The 16,384-nt window shown below is 46.0% G+C and overlaps 3 protein-coding genes across 4 annotated transcripts; 1 reads left to right on the top strand and 2 right to left on the bottom strand.

The window, feature by feature from the left end:
• Window positions 1-786: 786 nt before the first annotated feature.
• Window positions 787-3,496, bottom strand: lrit2 (leucine-rich repeat, immunoglobulin-like and transmembrane domains 2). 2 transcript variants are annotated; one of them, XM_061285268.1, is made up of 4 exons: window positions 3,294-3,496; window positions 2,336-3,126; window positions 1,328-2,061; window positions 787-1,187 (listed from the first exon to the last, which is right to left on the bottom strand). In XM_061285268.1, exons 1-4 carry the CDS (start codon window positions 3,410-3,412, stop codon window positions 1,161-1,163), a joined length of 1,671 nt encoding a protein of 556 aa, XP_061141252.1. In that variant the 5' UTR covers window positions 3,413-3,496; the 3' UTR covers window positions 787-1,160. The 2 variants fall into 2 exon arrangements, with proteins under 2 accessions (XP_061141252.1, XP_061141251.1); XM_061285267.1 differs by having other exon boundaries at window positions 787-2,061.
• A 942-nt stretch (window positions 3,497-4,438) lies between these two features.
• lrit1a (leucine-rich repeat, immunoglobulin-like and transmembrane domains 1a) lies at window positions 4,439-8,007 on the bottom strand. The gene is made up of 4 exons (XM_061285778.1): window positions 7,861-8,007; window positions 6,929-7,389; window positions 5,697-6,002; window positions 4,439-5,493 (listed from the first exon to the last, which is right to left on the bottom strand). Exons 1-4 carry the CDS (start codon window positions 7,980-7,982, stop codon window positions 4,439-4,441), a joined length of 1,944 nt encoding a protein of 647 aa, XP_061141762.1. The 5' UTR covers window positions 7,983-8,007.
• Window positions 8,008-10,433: 2,426 nt separating this feature from the next.
• On the top strand, window positions 10,434-14,024 carry rgra (retinal G protein coupled receptor a). Its single transcript, XM_061285381.1, has 7 exons — window positions 10,434-10,597; window positions 10,827-10,983; window positions 11,370-11,491; window positions 11,875-12,028; window positions 12,092-12,209; window positions 12,721-12,834; window positions 12,994-14,024. Exons 1-7 carry the CDS (start codon window positions 10,519-10,521, stop codon window positions 13,135-13,137), a joined length of 888 nt encoding a protein of 295 aa, XP_061141365.1. The 5' UTR covers window positions 10,434-10,518; the 3' UTR covers window positions 13,138-14,024.
• The last annotated feature ends 2,360 nt before the right edge of the window (window positions 14,025-16,384 follow it).

Below are 16,384 nucleotides of genomic sequence, written 5' to 3' on the forward strand. Positions count from 1 at the left end.
ATATTTTCAAAATTACATAAAACACGGAATGTGCAGATTACCCTCGCTAATCCAAGGGCCAACTTGTTCATCTTTCTGCAATATTGCAGCGTTGGCGACAAACCAAAGGTTCGTCTGACCTCGTCCGCTTCGGCTTCACAAGCTGAAGTCATCAACTTTACGGCACATTTTGACGAGAAATACGATATGAAATCCAAGCCTTCGTAAATACATTTGTTATCAAACTGAGAGGGAACGGTGACACACTTTCAATGGCTATTAAAAGAGAAATGGACAAGGAATAATACGCCAAACATCCCAAATGACCGTGCATTATGCCATGTAAGAGGCAGCCGGGATTACTGCCGCACAGAGGATTACACAGTAGGAAGTTGCAAAAAGCACTGATGATGGATGGACCATACAAACTATGGACAGGTTTCATCATGTTTGTTCTAAATACGGTCCTGAGATATACCCAACCTTTGAGTTTTTCCAAGACAGATTTCAGTTCATTTATTTCTGCAGTAAAACTTAGAGAGTACGATGTTGGTCTCTAACCTCAAATGAACAATGGCCGGGCCACATATGCGTGGTGCCATCTGTCTGGCTTTCCTCAGGACGGATCATGTCCGACGCAAACCCGCTGCCGCTCTGCCGCGTTTGCAGGAATCCAACCTGTGACGTATTGTAAGAGTACAGTGACGCAGGCGCGGATTACAGATCAACTGATGAAACTTTCGAGCTCATACAAAGCGCAGTAAACGGGCACATGCTTGACGTGGAGAACGAAAGATTTCACACACATAAAATCAGTACAATTTTATTCATCCATCTTGTTCAATTATATTTACATGAGAATGTGATTGATGACACGCAGAAGCTTATTAAAGAACTGTGAGGCAATACTGATTGATACATTTTTTACAACGGTATCTTGAGCTATCAATGACCTGCCCACCCCAGCGACCACTATTGTCGTCAACGAATGGTTTCCGGTTTGCAAAATATTTGGACCAGTGCAGTAATCACTGCAGAAACAGATAATGTGTTATTAAGTCCAATTCAGTCGTCAGAACCATAAATATGGTGAATGAGATCAGAAAGAGATCAGAAAGGGATTGGAAACAATGAAGTACATCTCTATACGGCGCAATCCCTTGAATAACAATCTTGACCAATCACACCGTGTCAACAAATCTCCCGCCCTAGAACAGAGGAGAGAGTAAAGAGTATCAGCAGGGCATCACACCACCTTATCACGCTTAGAAAGTTAGTAGAGTTCTGCAGTGATTCTGCTGTGGTCGGCCTTGTTCTTAAGCGACCTGTCATCGGACCTCCGCCTCACCTTCCTGTCCTCACTGGACTCTTTCCGGACCAGGCCCTCGTCACTGGCCGCCTGCAGGCTGTCGAAGGTGCCGTTCCTCTCGCGCTCCAAGCCGGCCGATCCTCTCTCGCTACGTCGCCTCTTCCAAAACGCCATCAGGCTTTCCAGGCAGGTGAACTTGGTGTCGGTGGTGCAGGCGTACATGCCGATGGGCACGGCCAGAACCATGGCCAGTACGATCACCACGATGTGGATCAGCTTCTCCCGCTGCTCCATCTCCGTGATGTCGCTTCCCGTGACAAACACCAAGCACTGGCCTGGCCGCGGCGTCTGGTTCTTGAGCGTCACGCAGATTTCGTATTTGGTGGCGGGCATCAGGTCAGAGACGGAGTACGAACGGATGCCCGGGCCGATGGAGATAGTCTCCTTCTTGTCACTGGTGGCTTGGCCCAAATGGACGGAGAACCACGTCTGGTCAGGGTGGTCCAAGACGGCAAACCACTCGATGGCGATGCCACGCACCGTCTGTTTGGCGATGCGGATGTCGATGTAGATGTTCTCGTCATCTTCTGGGAGGCGGGGAAGTGGCGCCGACTGGGCGCCATCCGGATTGAGGATGTCCACCTGGATGTTGGCCGAGGAGTTTCCGATGAAGTTGACACCACTGCACGTGTAGACGCCGCGGTCGGCCAGGTGGAGCGACGGGATCACCAAGAGGGATCTGATGGTGTCTTCATCCACCCTCTCCTGAGACTCTGAACGGAAGACAATAAGAACATCAAATGTCATTTGAGTAATAAAGAACCAGAACCGAGGAACGCCAACAAGCAGTGAGAAGAACATTGTCAGTATACATTTAAGTTTGAGTAGGTTTACTCATGTCACCGCAACGCTATAATCTGTGACACATCATCCAGATTGACTCCTCTTAAAGGAAAGCTTTCTGTGATTAAAATGTGACCATAAGTATCTAATTCAGTAGAAGATATCAGGCAATCCGCCTGCCTGGACGTCACACTGCACTCTTACCATGAAATCCTCTGATTATCTTCAGACCATATGTCCACCACACTGCAGGTTCTGGCCGAGCTTTGGCAAGGCAGCGCAGCGTGACGTTGGTGCCCAGCGGTAGGCTGAGGTTGGCCAACGAGGTGGTGACCACGGGCTTCACGCAAGCCTGCAGCTCCACCTCGTGAAAGAACTTGCCGGCCCTAAAGTCCGGACCGGAGCAGGTCAAGTAGGAGTTCATCAGGATAATCGTTGGGCTGAGGGAGCGGGTGAACTCCACGAAGCCCTTGAGTCGGCAGTCGCATAGCCAGGCATTGTCGTGGAGCGCCAAGACGACGTTCGGCCCGGAAGAGCTTGCCTCTTGCTTCTCCTTGCTCTGCAGTTTTTGGTACAGAGGCCAGTTTTGGAAGACCTCCTTGGATATGACCGTAAGCCGATTGAAGGATAAGTCTAAGTAAGTCAGATGGGGCAAATTTTTTAACGCATGTTCTGGCAGCACATCTAACTGGTTGTGCTTCAGGTCCAGGATCTTTAGACGCGGGGTGTCCTCGAACGCTGTCCATGGTACGGAGCGCAGCTTGTTTCCTTCTAGGCGGAGCTCAGTGAGGTTGCCCAAACCTTCCAAAGCCTTTGAGTTAATCAGGGTGATGTCGTTGAAGTTCAACCACAGGTTCTCCAAGCTGGACGCTCTGATGAAAGCCCCGCGCTTGATTTCAGTGAAGTGAGATTTTTCTATTCTGATTTTGGTCATATCATGGGGAATATTCTCTGGTATGACTCCAAACGCGTTCTCCTCCATGCATATGAGGGACCTATGAGGGAATTCAAGGATTAGTCAAACATAAGCCTCAAGTCTAAACCTTAACCCAACCCTAAAACTACTGACAACAGAACTCCAAAATATTTTACTTTGGAGCATTACATAGAGTCAGAATTCTAAAGGACACAGAGTTCTACCTTGACGAAGATCACGTCTTACCTTCCATGACGGTCTTCTATACAGCTGCACCCTCGCAAACACTGAGAAAAACTTTCAGATCTTTGGATATAAAATAAAACTATAACAAGCATGTAACAAATCCTGTCCATAGTCTGCATAAAATTGCCCCAATGGCAGGCGGCATTCGGGCTCAAGACATGTCGAGTGAGGCAGACGAGGGAAGCTTATTAGAACTAATCCCCAAATGCACAACACCTAATTCTTGACAGAGTCAGCAGCTCTGACCCACTAGTCATTTAAGGAGGTGACGCCCACTGATAAGTCGCCTTTTGGCAACTGCTGGCTGACGATACCAAGTCTGCTGTTTTGACACTAACAGATATTCAGTTGCACAAAAATACCAGCAAATTAATATAACATATAATACAGGAACAGACACACATATCGGTATAGAGATATAGAAAAGTTTATTTAAATCCTCAGTGGGATAATTGAATACAGTTAGTGGAGTAGTGTTGCCTCCAGGGGGCGCAAAAAACAAAACACACGGAGAAAGCAGTGGGGAATAGAAATAGCTCCACGTCTTATTTACACAGCGTCATAGTTCAGTCCTTTCTGCACTTGCCTCCAGCTCCAGCTTGTCTACGTTCACCATGCCTGCGAGTGTATAGCTACATCTCCTCTGAGAACGTACGACAGATATATACAGAGGCACAGACTTGACCGTATATGTAAGTGTACACTGTCCAGAAAAGTATTTACAAATCATACACGTACATATTGACAATAAAGTGTTGTTTTGTTTCCCTTTGGGTCCGATCAGACTGTTTCTTCACTGCGCTATAAACCAAGTTGTCAAATCTCGCCTATACGGATATTTCCATGATGGTGCAGCGGGCAAAAGTCCTTTGATAGAAATTGGCTCGAGGTGGAGGTGGGGTCGGTGGCGTGATCCAGCGAGGAGGAACGGGAGGGGGGGAATCCCAGGAAGTATGGCCGGCAGGGGGGTTCACGTCAGGATGCGTCCTGGTGTGAGGATACGGGCGGTGTTGGGGATACGGGTGCGGGTAGAAGTGGGGCTGCGGGTGAGGATGCGAGCGGTGACTTGGACTGGGACACGGTGGAGGGGGAGGATGAGCGCGAGGAAGGTGACGCGGCGGAGGAGCCGGAGCTGGAGCATGATGTCAGCAGAAGTACTCGTTAGGCTGTCCTTCGATTTTAGCCGTGGCCTCCGAGTCAAGGCTGGAGCGGGCCGACAGCAATCTATTAGACTCTTCCGGGTTAAGTCTGTTCAAGTATTCCCCTTCTAGCCCTTTGGCTTTGGTGCCGGGTGACAATGTCTCAAAGGTCACATAGGAATCTTGGATGTCCTTGGATTTTTTACCCCAGTACTTCTGGATGCGTCTCTTCAGGGCGCCGCAACACACGATGACGGTGAGGGGTACGGCGATGATGCAAGCCACGGTGATCACGATCACATTGATCAGCTTCTGGGTGCCAGTCGCGCTGGCTGCCTCATCCGTGGAGAAGATGACACACTGTTCCTTCTTGGGTATGAGCCCCCTCACGCATACGCAGGCGATGTACTTGGTTCTGGGCACGAGGCCTTCGATGGTCACCCTATTCTGGCCCGCCCCCACATTGATCTTCCTCATGTCTCTCTCCCCGAACACGGCATATAGAACGCTAAAGGCCGTCGTGTTCTTGGCCTTGGGAGCTCGCCAGTTGAGGGAGATTGTATTGTCCGTGTCCCCTACTACCTTCACTGAGCGGACCACCCGGTCTGGGTCTTGCTGGAGAGATGAGGTGTTTGCAGCCAGGTTGCTGAGGTTGGTCTTTTCCAGATCCAGCAGCGTGTCTGAGTTGGACGATGGAGACGGGTCGGGGGAAGGACCGGGATTGTCCAAACTGGGGTCGGCAATTTCAAGTGGAAGGACAGGATCCAAGACCGGCGGAGGAGACGTAGGGATGGAGGTTGGCACCACGTATCGGGCTACCAGTTTCTCCTGGTAAGCTGCTTTTCCAACCGGGTTGGATTTTTTCACTTTGGCCTTCTTCTCATTGCCGGTTTGATTGCCTTCCTGTTTTGGAGAATTGGATACCACTAAAGAAATGACAGCTTCGGCGTTCCCGGCGTAGTTTGTCGCTTTGCATATGTATTTCCCGGAATCGCGATAGGACACGCCTGGAACACTGAGGATGGACCAGGTGATGCCATCTTTGGATGTTTCCTGCTGGACTGTGGGAAAGAAAATGAGTAGATGTGAAGTTGGTTTCTGTTGTGGCAAATTTTAAATTCAAATTTGAGGCAGTCTTGAGTGCTACGTCTTTGTCAGAATATTTTACTCATTGACATGATCTAACCTCATCTGATCATGCCCGTCAGTTTTTGTAACCATTTCAAAAAATTGGGCCAATAAGGCTTCTTCATAGCAGACTCACCCGTTCCATTCAGAACTCGCTTATCCGCCCTCCGCCACGTCAGGTCAGGAATGGGCACCCCGATGGTCCCGCACCGGAGCAGGACATTATTTCCGACGGCGCTTCGGACCCGCGCCACGGCCGTGTGGATTTGCGGGGGCTGACAACGTCGCAGCTCGGCATCGCTGAAAAGGACGCCCGACACACTCTCAGGGGAAGAGCAACGCAACCTGGTGTCGATGAACGCCACAGCCAGAGTGGGAGACTTCTGGAACTGGACCAGGTCGTACAAGCGACAGTCGCACGCCCAAGGGTTGTCATGGAGACCTGAGGGCAGAAGGTTTACAGGTGAGGAAGGTCGGGTCGGTGCGGCGCCATGGAGCGGACTGCAGATGGCCAATGTGGTGGATGTTAATCTTGTAAGAGGATTAACTTTTAATTCATAAACTACATCATGAGCATGACGATGGCAATGATGATGATGAGGATGGCGATCAAGGTCAGGTTCTGCTGTCACTTCGGACTCATGCAGTTGGCCAGCAGCTTTTACACAGCTGGTCTCAGAATGGACTTTAATTCGATAATTGTACTTCGACCTGCTATTTTATTGACAAGTCCAGTATTTTCAGTTCGAAGCAGAATCGTAAATATGTGCTTTAGAAGACAGTTTGGTCGTTTTAAATGCGTGGTTGTGTTTTTTAGACAATTTCAAATAGCTCCATTCATCTGCACATTTTACCTTGCAGTTTTGCGCAATATCAATTTTATATTATTATTTTTTAGATTAATAGGAGCCAATTGGAAAAATCTAAAAAAAAAAAAAATAAGACAAATGTACATAATTAACATGCATTTCATTTTTGTTGCATTTTCTTTTGCCTACTTTTGTTTGGTGTCATGACGTGAACATTTTTCTACAAAAATGCGGCTCGTGATTCAATACAGTTAAATTAAATTTGCATCGTCCAACGTCATGAATAGAGTTCATTATTTGCAGCAACATGCTCATGGTTGTGGTTGAGTACATTCGGACAAGATTAGCATTAGTTCTGTTGAAACAATTAAGTGGATCATGTTTATTTTGTTTGTAGGTTATTTGTGACGGGTAACTTTTTGGAATCAAATTGACCCAAGTGATGGTCATGCCCTTTTGACCCAGAAATAGGGGGCGGGGTTATTGTTTGTTGAAGACCACATATAAAAAAAACAAGATCAATACGCTGATGTCTGTGTCTGCCAGGATGCACCCTTACCCAGGATCATTTTGGAGCTCTCGGGCCCTTGGACGGGTTTGGCCGCAAGCCAGTTGGCCAGCACGGAGATGGGCAGCGTCAGCAAACTGTTGCTGGACAAGTCCAGGTAGGTGAGGTTCCTGATGTGTGTGGTGGCCTCCACCGGAAGCGAGGTGAGCTGGTTGTTGTGCAAGTCCAGAAGTCTCAGACTGGGCATGTCAGTGAGCGACTCCCAAGGGAAGGCGGCCAGCGCGTTGCCGTCCAGGCGCAGCTCCTCCAGGTTGAAGAGTCCGCGGAAGCTGTCGGCGCCCAGCACGGACAGCGCGTTGAAGGACATCCACAAGAACTCCAAACCCGAGAGGTAGTTGAAGGCTTCGCTCGGTATCCGCTGGATGGCGGTCTTCTCGATACGAAGCTTGGACGTGTCCACCGGGAACCCGACAGGCACCAGCGAGATCTCGGGGTCATTGCAAATCACACTCCTGGGGAAGACAAAAGCACATCATTGATCTAATACGATACGCTGAAATACGATTAGATACGATGATACGACACATTAGAATACGATACGATACATTGGAAAATAATTTTATAAGGTGAGATATGATACACAGACGTGCGATTAGATGATATCCAATATCCTCAGATACGATACGCTAAGCTACACTGCGGTTCAATTAAAATACGATATAAGATACAATCCGCTAATAGATGCCGGGAGATACAATATGATAAGATACGATGAGATACGATACAAGGTTGTGTGCTGAGGAGGGGGGGGGTTCATCCAAACTGAACTAAAAAGCACTGATGGCAAGCTTCAAAGTGCCTTTGAAAGATAATCCTGCATTAAATAAAATTGGGCCACCCTGCACTCCTTGATTTCTCTTTGGCGCTCAGGTCCACCTCCCGTACAAACTTTCAAATGTCACAAATGAAAGCATTGCCCTTACCTGGCCTTGGAGCCGTCACTCAGGTTGTGGTAAAAACAGCTGCACTGGGACGGGCAGCCCCTCACCGGGGAGAAAAGTCCACCCGCGGCCACGTAGAGCCCCAGTACCAGGACGAGGAACATTTTGGCCCCACTTTTTTTCCCGCAGCGCGCCTACCTAACATGCATTTGCACACTTTGCATCCAACTTTCCCCCAACTCTCATCGACGGGGATATCATCCGCATGGTTTCTCTCCACCACTCTGCTCTCCCATAGTGATCAGACTGCATATGAGTCCCCAGATAAAAAGGATAGACAAGGATTAGTGCGGGGACTGGCATTCTTTTCATTTGGCTGCGTATATTGCATCCCGCAATCTGATAGGCTGCGTCGAGACGTCCCCTGTTTATTATCTCGCACACTTGCGAAATGGTCATAATCCCTTTGGATGATTTTATTCCCCCCCTTCTTTTCCTCACAAATGTAGTTTGTTCATTTGAGCCGTGCCGTGACTGTTAATCTGCAAGTGGACGCCGCTGTGTTTGGCCACAAGGGGGCCCCTGCGCATCACAGCCGAGCGGTGCGCCACTCGTGCAGATGTTCACCGCGCACCGTTTTTATCAATGTGACCTTCATGTCAGTGGAGATAACGGACGCTCATTTCTGAAAGGAAAAAAAAAATGAATTAAAACGGTAATTATGAGACATTTACGATAATGAGATGCTAAATCACGCAAGTCATAATTCCGATAAGATAAACTGAAATAGCTTTGTCGTTCATGATTTTGTTGCATTCCATGATAAAAGCAAAAAAAAAAAAAAAAACGGGAATGTGAGTAGCCACTGGGTGAAAGGCGACTTTGGGTATCGACTCATTAACCGATTTGGAAACAATCCCGGACTGCTTTTGCAAAGTGCTTCCGACTATAAAGCTTTTGTTTCAGTCAAAGAACTTGGTGTATTTGTAGCACTTGGACTTTGTACAGCAATGTATACCCACTCTTCTACTCTAGATTAAAGGACAGGCCAGGGCAGAACAGGATCGGCAAAGAACCGGATATTATGGGATGTGGCGAAAGATATGACCATCTCAGGATTAGATTTACAACGGAATCTTTTTAAATAGAGTCTGATGCTTTAGGATAGACTAAGGATCAGAAGAATATAGTAGAGTAGGATAGGCCGGGACAGGATTGGCAAAGGGTATGAAGTGTGATGTGATAGATTAGATTTTAGATTGGATCGGTCAGAACAAGGCAGATTAGGATAGGGTCAGGACAGGAATCATAAGGATAGGACAGGAAGGACAAAAAGTAGGATGTGATTCAGGGAAGGGCTGAGGATAGGATAGATAAGGATAGGACAAAACAGGACAGGACAAGATCGATTAAATTGAGTGTTCATTTCTCACGCGCCATACACAAAAATGTGACATTCTCACATTCATAAATCATATTAATTCATAATCTACATTGGGATTAAAGTTTTATTTCACCTTTTTTTGCATGTTAAATCCTTGTGAGTATTGCTACTTCTGCCAAGGCCTTGCGTGAGCCTCTTAACCTCTTGGGCAATGGATTGTTCAAAGAAACTCACACATTCCATATAGTAGTTAATCTTTTTGCTGGAAGACTATTTAGATGTTGTTGCTGACAGCTGCATAGCTTGGGAAACTTTATCGCACCGTTATAGGTTGATAAAGAATTACTTTTAAAAAATGGAGTATGTACAAAGGCTTTTGATGAAGTATTTTCTAGGGGCGGGGTAAACAAAACTGACAAATGGAAATAATTGAGGAGGCTTCCATTTGGCCTTTCACACCATTAAGCATTTTGTCACCTACATTACATTCCTGAGCTCATAATCCTGAGACAAATGTCAGATTTTTGGGGCACCAAAAACTGCAAATGATGCCGATGCCACGCCAAACATGACAAATACACACAGAAGGTCAGGAATGGATGGAATTTTTTTACGTCAACTCCGCAGACTACTAATGACTAACATGTGTTAATATCTGTGCATGTTTCATTTTGTTGAGTACAGCGTAACTGTTTTGCATCCCCAGCCGGGTTATAACATTGATATTGTAAAGTCACATGACCCTGAATGAGGAGGAGGTGGAAGATTTATAGACAATATGTTGCTGGCTGATGAGATAAAAATTAAATGAAGACATTTTTTCCGTCTCCGTCAGTTCTCATAGGTGACCGCGAGAATCGTGCTGTTTGCGGACACCTGTTGTGCGCATGAAAATTTCGAGCGCTCGCCGTGTGACAGCAGCATCAGCATCCGCCTCATCGTCATCCGCATCCTCGCCGCCACGCACGCACGCACGCACGCACGCACGCACGCACCCCCCACGCACACAAAAGGTTCGTTGTGTAACTAATTGAGGGGCTTTGCTGTACACGTCGGAGGGGCAAATACGCTTGAGCCTAAAGGGTTGTGCGGTTTTAAGACATTCCTGCACGGATTGGGGCGACGCAACGCGAGCGGGGTGGTGGCTTTACATAATAAACGGCATGCTTTTCACGTGAAATGGCCCTTTAAAAAGCCAGCGTCCTCCAATCAGGCCGAGGCACTGCGTAAACAGGCGGACGGAGAGGAGACGAGCGTGTGCGTGCGTGTTTGGGGTCTTTTTTTTTTTAGTCCGTGGTGACAAATCGACTCCGAGAATGGTCTCGTCGTATCCTTTACCGGAGGGCTTCTCCGAGTTTGATGTCTTCTCCCTGGGATCGTGCCTTCTGGTCGAGGGTGAGTTTTTTTGCGCGTGGAATGTAGCCGCGGAAAAGCCCGCATGCAACCGCGCTCACCCTCAGTGCATGCGCGCCTCTCCTCCATTCCTTCATACTCGGAAATTTCCACATGAGTTTATTTATTTTTGTCGTGCGCAGTCGTTTGTTGCTATCTGCATGACGCGCAAATGTTTGCGCGCGGCACCTGAGTGACAGCTGTCATCGTGTGCCGCCCTGACTTCTCAAAGGTCTGATGGGGTTCTTCTTAAACGCGGTCACCATCACCGCTTTCCTCAAAGTGAGAGAGCTGAGGACCCCAAGCAATTTCTTGGTGTTCAGTTTAGCCATGGCCGACATGGGCATCTCCATGAACGCCACCGTTGCGGCTTTCTCCAGCTTCCTCAGGTGAGTAGCCGACGTGACGCGCACGCTTCTTTCAGACGCTCTCGTCATCATCAATCGGCCGATCGTCTACTTTTCAAACTTTTTACAACGAGGATTACCTCAAAATAAATATTCTATAGCATTATCACAAATATTGAAATACTCGTCATTTCAAAGATATTTGACGTAAATGTTAAGTAAACGAATTATTATTTCATAAAAAAACGGAACTGCTTTAAAATATTAAATATTGTTCTACTCCAAAGTTAAATACAACTGAACTCCAGAAATGGATTGCACTGGATTTTAAAAAGTGAGCCCGCAGAAATAATAACAATTGGGATTGATCAAAAACACTGCAGGCTCAAGGAATCCAATAATAACAAAAGATCCCGTCCACCTCACAGGTACTGGCCGTATGGCTCTGAGGGATGTCAGACTCACGGATTCCAGGGTTTCATGACGGCTCTCGCCAGCATCCACTTCATCGCTGCCATCGCCTGGGACAGATATCACCAGTACTGCACAAGTGAGTCCCACTATGGAAAAACAAAACCATGAAGTCAGTTTTAAGGCCCAACATTCAAGCTAATCTTAGGGAAAGCTAATGGATAAAAAAAAAACGGAGAAAATTGCTAAGTATGTATGCCATGAAGTTTTCATTATGTTTAATGGCTCCCATCTAATCCAAATACAAAATTCTGATTAATCAGTGGAGTAAAAATTAAGCAGATTGAGCCATTTGTTTTCATTTCAGGGTGCGGCCATTTTGTCATTTGACATTAAAGTGCTTTCGGGTTCGCATTGCGATTGTCACGTCTACAATTTGCGTGGCCAACAGGGGGCGGTATTGGACAAAATGTAAACAGTCAAATTGAAGTGCTTGATTACTAAACTGTGTTTTCTCCTCAGGGACAAAGCTGCAGTGGAGCAGCGCCGTCACTTTGGTCATCTTCATCTGGCTCTTCAGCGCCTTCTGGTCGGCCATGCCTCTCATCGGCTGGGGCGAGTACGACTACGAGCCCCTCAGGACCTGCTGCACTTTGGACTACAGCAAGGGCGACAGGTATCACCACCGTCATTTTTGTCCCTCTCGTGTTCGGTACTGACTTCCACTTTCTCCTCGTAGGAATTACGTCTCCTATTTGATCCCCATGACCGTTTTCAACATGATCGTCCAGGTGTTTGTCGTTATGTCCTCCTACCAGTCCATTGCACAGAAATTCAAGAAGACTGGAAACACAAAGGTATGTTTACCGCAGATGGAACAGCAACAAACAGACCTCAGTGCTGCCTAACGCGTTGCAGTGGTGTCATGTGGTACTACACTGGATTAAAAAAAATGTCGCGTGTGATACAACCACAGGAATTCTCCCGCCAACGCACACATGCATTCCTCATGCGCTTCTCATTGAGAGCAACACAACACATTATGTAGGTCATCATCAATACACCACGACCCAGTGCATCTGTTAGCAATGAGGACGATGGTATAACAATTCGTGCGTAAGGGAGAAAAGCACAGTGGGGAATGCCGTGCCACGCACGAGGGAGGTTATGGCCGTTGCAATCCGGTTAGTCGCCAAAGGCTTTTTGCGTCACGTGTGGTTGGATTGGTCTTGGTGGGAACACTTTTATTACAAAATAAAACACCTGCACAGCAACATGATTAGGCAACGCCGATTTTATCAGTTGGACGTGTCAATTGAGCAGCTGAGATATCAGGGAAATAATTCACACGCCCTCACTTTTGTGCAGTTCAATCCAAATACTCCCCTTAAAACCATGCTGCTGTGCTGGGGACCCTACGGCCTACTGGCCTTCTACGCTGCAGTGGAGAACGCTAACCTGGTCTCACCCAAGCTGAGGATGGTAAGGGCACACCTCTTGATAGTCAATGTATTTTTGTGTGACTTTACATTCTCAAGATGTGGTTTGGTGTTTCTTGTATTCTGAATTGATTCAGTACTCCTTCCTGGTCTTTGGAGGTGTAACATAGATATAGAAAATAATCTTTCCTGTGTGTCACAGATGGCCCCCATCCTGGCCAAGACCTCCCCCACCTTTAACGTTTTCCTGTACGCTTTGGGGAACGAGAACTACCGAGGAGGAATCTGGCAGTTCCTCACTGGGGAGAAGATCGAAGTGCCTCAAGTTGACAACAAGTCCAAATAAACTGCTGATGTTGCACAGTCATTTCATTTGTGGTGGTAGTGGTTCACTTCAGGGTCACTTCCTGTTTAATATTAGGACTTAATTGTTGTCATTTTAATGGGTGAATCTTTATCCTTATTACCAGAGTATTATCATAATTACCACTTTATTGTATTAAATCTAAGGAAATTACAAAAACTGTACTCTAGTGATGTAGTGAGGATGTATTGCAAATTCAGGTTGTACCTAAAATGTACCTAAAAATATTTACAACAAAAAAAAAGTTATTGTTGAAATGTACATTTGACGGGGATTCTTTCACACTTATTGACTCTCCTTCCAAAATAATCCAGATAAATAAGCTGTTTATCTATTTTAGCAATGAACGGGGTGCGTGTCGCTGACAAGAGGTCACGCTCCAAAGGTCACGCTCCAAAGGTCACGCTTGACCTGTGTGTCTATTTTGCAATAATCACAGAAAACAAGACGACTCTTATTCCACGACACTCCCCTCGAGACACGAATCAGAGATTAGTCAACTCCAGATTACGACCACATGTCGACACACTTGCACAGAAGTTTCCATCTCACCGCAAACACAATCTTGGACGATGACATAAATGCTTAATCTATTTTCAATGTTTGAATTGCTCCTCATTAACGTGAATTGTTCTTTTGAATGTGCAAATAATGACATATTCCTCTCTTTACAGTTTTGTATCGTTGGTTATCATATAATCACTATTCCGACAGTAGGTTTCAAAAACCAACAGACTGTGTATCAGCCGTGTCGTGATTAGCACACGTTGCGCCTTTTGATTTCTTTTTCCTCCTGACATTTTCTTTGGTCCTCCCTGATCTATGTTCTGTTTCTAAACCTGATTTAACATGACAACAAATGATGCAATCTGTTCAACAACCTCTTGTGTCTTTTTGCCCTTTTTTTCGCCCCCCCCTCCACCACGCTAAGCGGAGTGACAGACTAACGTAATGAAAATGCAACATGCGTGTGATTACAGTCAAGTGCAGGTTGGGGATAATAACACCCAGAGGTTACGGCAGACAGTAGCAAGCCTCCAGCCAGTTGGTGTTGCTAAGTAGATTAACTGTTGACAGCCTGTCAGAGGTGTTATGTAATGACATGTGCAGCATCGCTCTCATTTTGTTGCAATCGGTTTGGGAACTTTTTTTTTTTTTTTTTTTGTGACGCAAAACGCCATCTCACTCGGCCACTGTAAGATGTACTTTCAATATTAACGCAGGGATTAAATATAGGAAAATTAAAAAAAAAAAAAGGAAATGATGATGTACCGAAATAAACATTTGAAAGCAAAGGTTAAATGAAAATGTTTTGTACTTATGAGTTAAACATAACAAAATTGTGCCTAATAAATACAATATAGTGATTAATGTTAATTTAAAAAAAAAAAAAGATGAACAGTTAATTCAGCAATTCTTGTGAAGCTAAAAAGTCAATGTACTCAAATACAATTCAATGTGGACGGGATTGGCTGCACGCCGATGTAAAGCTTCATTGGGAAAGAAATGGTTTGAATTGACAGAAACAGAATGGCATAAATAGACACCGGAAGAAACAAGGCCCGACATGGCGATTAATTTTTTATTTCCTCTTTTTTGAAATCAATTTTATCATCCCCTAGCTGCTTCCCTCTCTTACAATCAAACATATTCAGGTACTTAGAGTTCACCGAGGATTATGTCTGCTCAACCAATAAATTTGTCATACGGGGCTTTTTGAGCGGATTACACAGCAACATGACCAATTTGGGGGGGGGGGGGATACCATGCACCACAACTTTCCCAGACATGAGAAGAAGTACAAGACTACTCTGACGGTCATGTGACCCACTGAGTTGATGCTTAAAATTCCAAATACAGATTTCAGCTAAAATATGCTCATTTATTTAATCATTTACATATTAGAATAACATAATATGTATTTCATGTTGCTGTTAGTGTCTTTGGCAAAAAGCCATTAGGTAGGGGGGGGGGGGGCATATAAGGGAGATTCATCAATTCTGGTGTGTGTGTGTCGCTGATATGGGACAACTTGTGCCATCTCTCGGGAGCCCCCCAGTAGCCACCAGACGGCAATCTAGTAAAGGGGGCCTATTAACTCCCAACATAGTCATTTCAAGGTAAAAGGCAGCGCCACTAATATGTCGATGATATGGGCCAATTTCTGCCGCCTCTCAGTACCCCCCCCCCCCCCCCCCCTCACTCCCACCCCAGCCAGCAACAGCGAAAGGGCCCTAGTGGGGGATTCCCGACGTATTACTGATTCCTATTGATATAGGCCAATGTTTGCCGTCTTTTGGGGGGTCCCTGCTGGCCACCAAACAACAACAGTGAGTAAGGGGACCTCTCAGGTGGATTGCTGGGGGGGGTGGGGGTGGGGGGGGGAATACATTATTTGTTTAGAAGAAAGAGTATTTTTTACAGGATTAGTGTTTCAGTGTAATCTGGATTAAAGTGGGCCTGGCTGTGCTCTTTAGAAATCACTGTTTTAATTCATTAAACCGCTCACGTTGACCACAGTGCGCCCGCGCAGCACTGTTCACACCGCGCTCACTTGACACGCGCATATGCACACGGAAAAAGAGAAATAGAACAACACAAAAAGCAGACACGGGAATAAACAAACGGACAGACACACACACACACACACACAACCTCCAAACACACTCACGGCTTAATTGTGCAACCATTCAAGTGCAGCCAGGGTTATTTCTGACGTTGGCATTTGGCTGCGGTGGTTTGGGGGATTTAGACATTAATATTTTGGCAAGTGTACAAGATTACGTGGCCATCTAGAATCTCCTGATTTTGCTTTCAAATCAGATCAGAGCAGAATTGGCACAAAACTACGCACAAAAATAGTAAAGCGATCACATTTTGCTTCACCTGTCGACTCACCTCCCCTCACGTCAACGCAATTCGTTGGCACTAAGTTACCACAAGATGGAGCCAAAATACTATTTTTCTACGAGAGATACGCGTGAGAAACAAGTGTAAGCTCAAAAGTACTGTTTCATCTCGTAATTGAATAAAAGTACAACAGTATAAAGTTACTCTATTAATTTTAATATAAAACGGAAAGATGACATTTTAAAATGCGTGTGTGCGAGTGCGTGTGCGCGCGTGCGTTGCTTAAGCCTTCCACTTACAAAATGCTCGCCAAGGGAAATAAATGTGATTATTGATGCTGACTGACGTAACGGGTCGTCTAAAAATACAACTAGAAAAT

The sequence above is a fragment of the Syngnathus typhle genome, linkage group LG8 (assembly GCF_033458585.1).
Source record: "Syngnathus typhle isolate RoL2023-S1 ecotype Sweden linkage group LG8, RoL_Styp_1.0, whole genome shotgun sequence".
Classification (NCBI taxonomy): Eukaryota; Metazoa; Chordata; class Actinopteri; order Syngnathiformes; family Syngnathidae; genus Syngnathus; species Syngnathus typhle.

Excerpts from the sequence above, each read along its gene's own strand:
- lrit2 (XM_061285267.1), bottom strand. The coding sequence starts at position 3,412 with ATGCAGACTATGGACAGGATTTGTTACATGCTTGTTATAGTTTTATTT. Across the intron at positions 3,127-3,293 it reads ATAGAAGACCGTCATGGAAG|GTCCCTCATATGCATGGAGG; the intron begins GTAAGACGTGAT and ends ATTCCCTCATAG. Across the intron at positions 2,062-2,335 it reads GATAATCAGAGGATTTCATG|AGTCTCAGGAGAGGGTGGAT; the intron begins GTAAGAGTGCAG and ends TCTTCCGTTCAG.
- lrit1a (XM_061285778.1), bottom strand. The coding sequence starts at position 7,982 with ATGTTCCTCGTCCTGGTACTGGGGCTCTACGTGGCCGCGGGTGGACTT. Across the intron at positions 7,390-7,860 it reads AGTGACGGCTCCAAGGCCAG|GAGTGTGATTTGCAATGACC; the intron begins GTAAGGGCAATG and ends TGTCTTCCCCAG. Across the intron at positions 6,003-6,928 it reads GAGCTCCAAAATGATCCTGG|GTCTCCATGACAACCCTTGG; the intron begins GTAAGGGTGCAT and ends TTCTGCCCTCAG.
- rgra (XM_061285381.1), top strand. The coding sequence starts at position 10,519 with ATGGTCTCGTCGTATCCTTTACCGGAGGGCTTCTCCGAGTTTGATGTC. Across the intron at positions 12,210-12,720 it reads AGAAGACTGGAAACACAAAG|TTCAATCCAAATACTCCCCT; the intron begins GTATGTTTACCG and ends ACTTTTGTGCAG. Across the intron at positions 12,835-12,993 it reads TCTCACCCAAGCTGAGGATG|ATGGCCCCCATCCTGGCCAA; the intron begins GTAAGGGCACAC and ends TGTGTGTCACAG.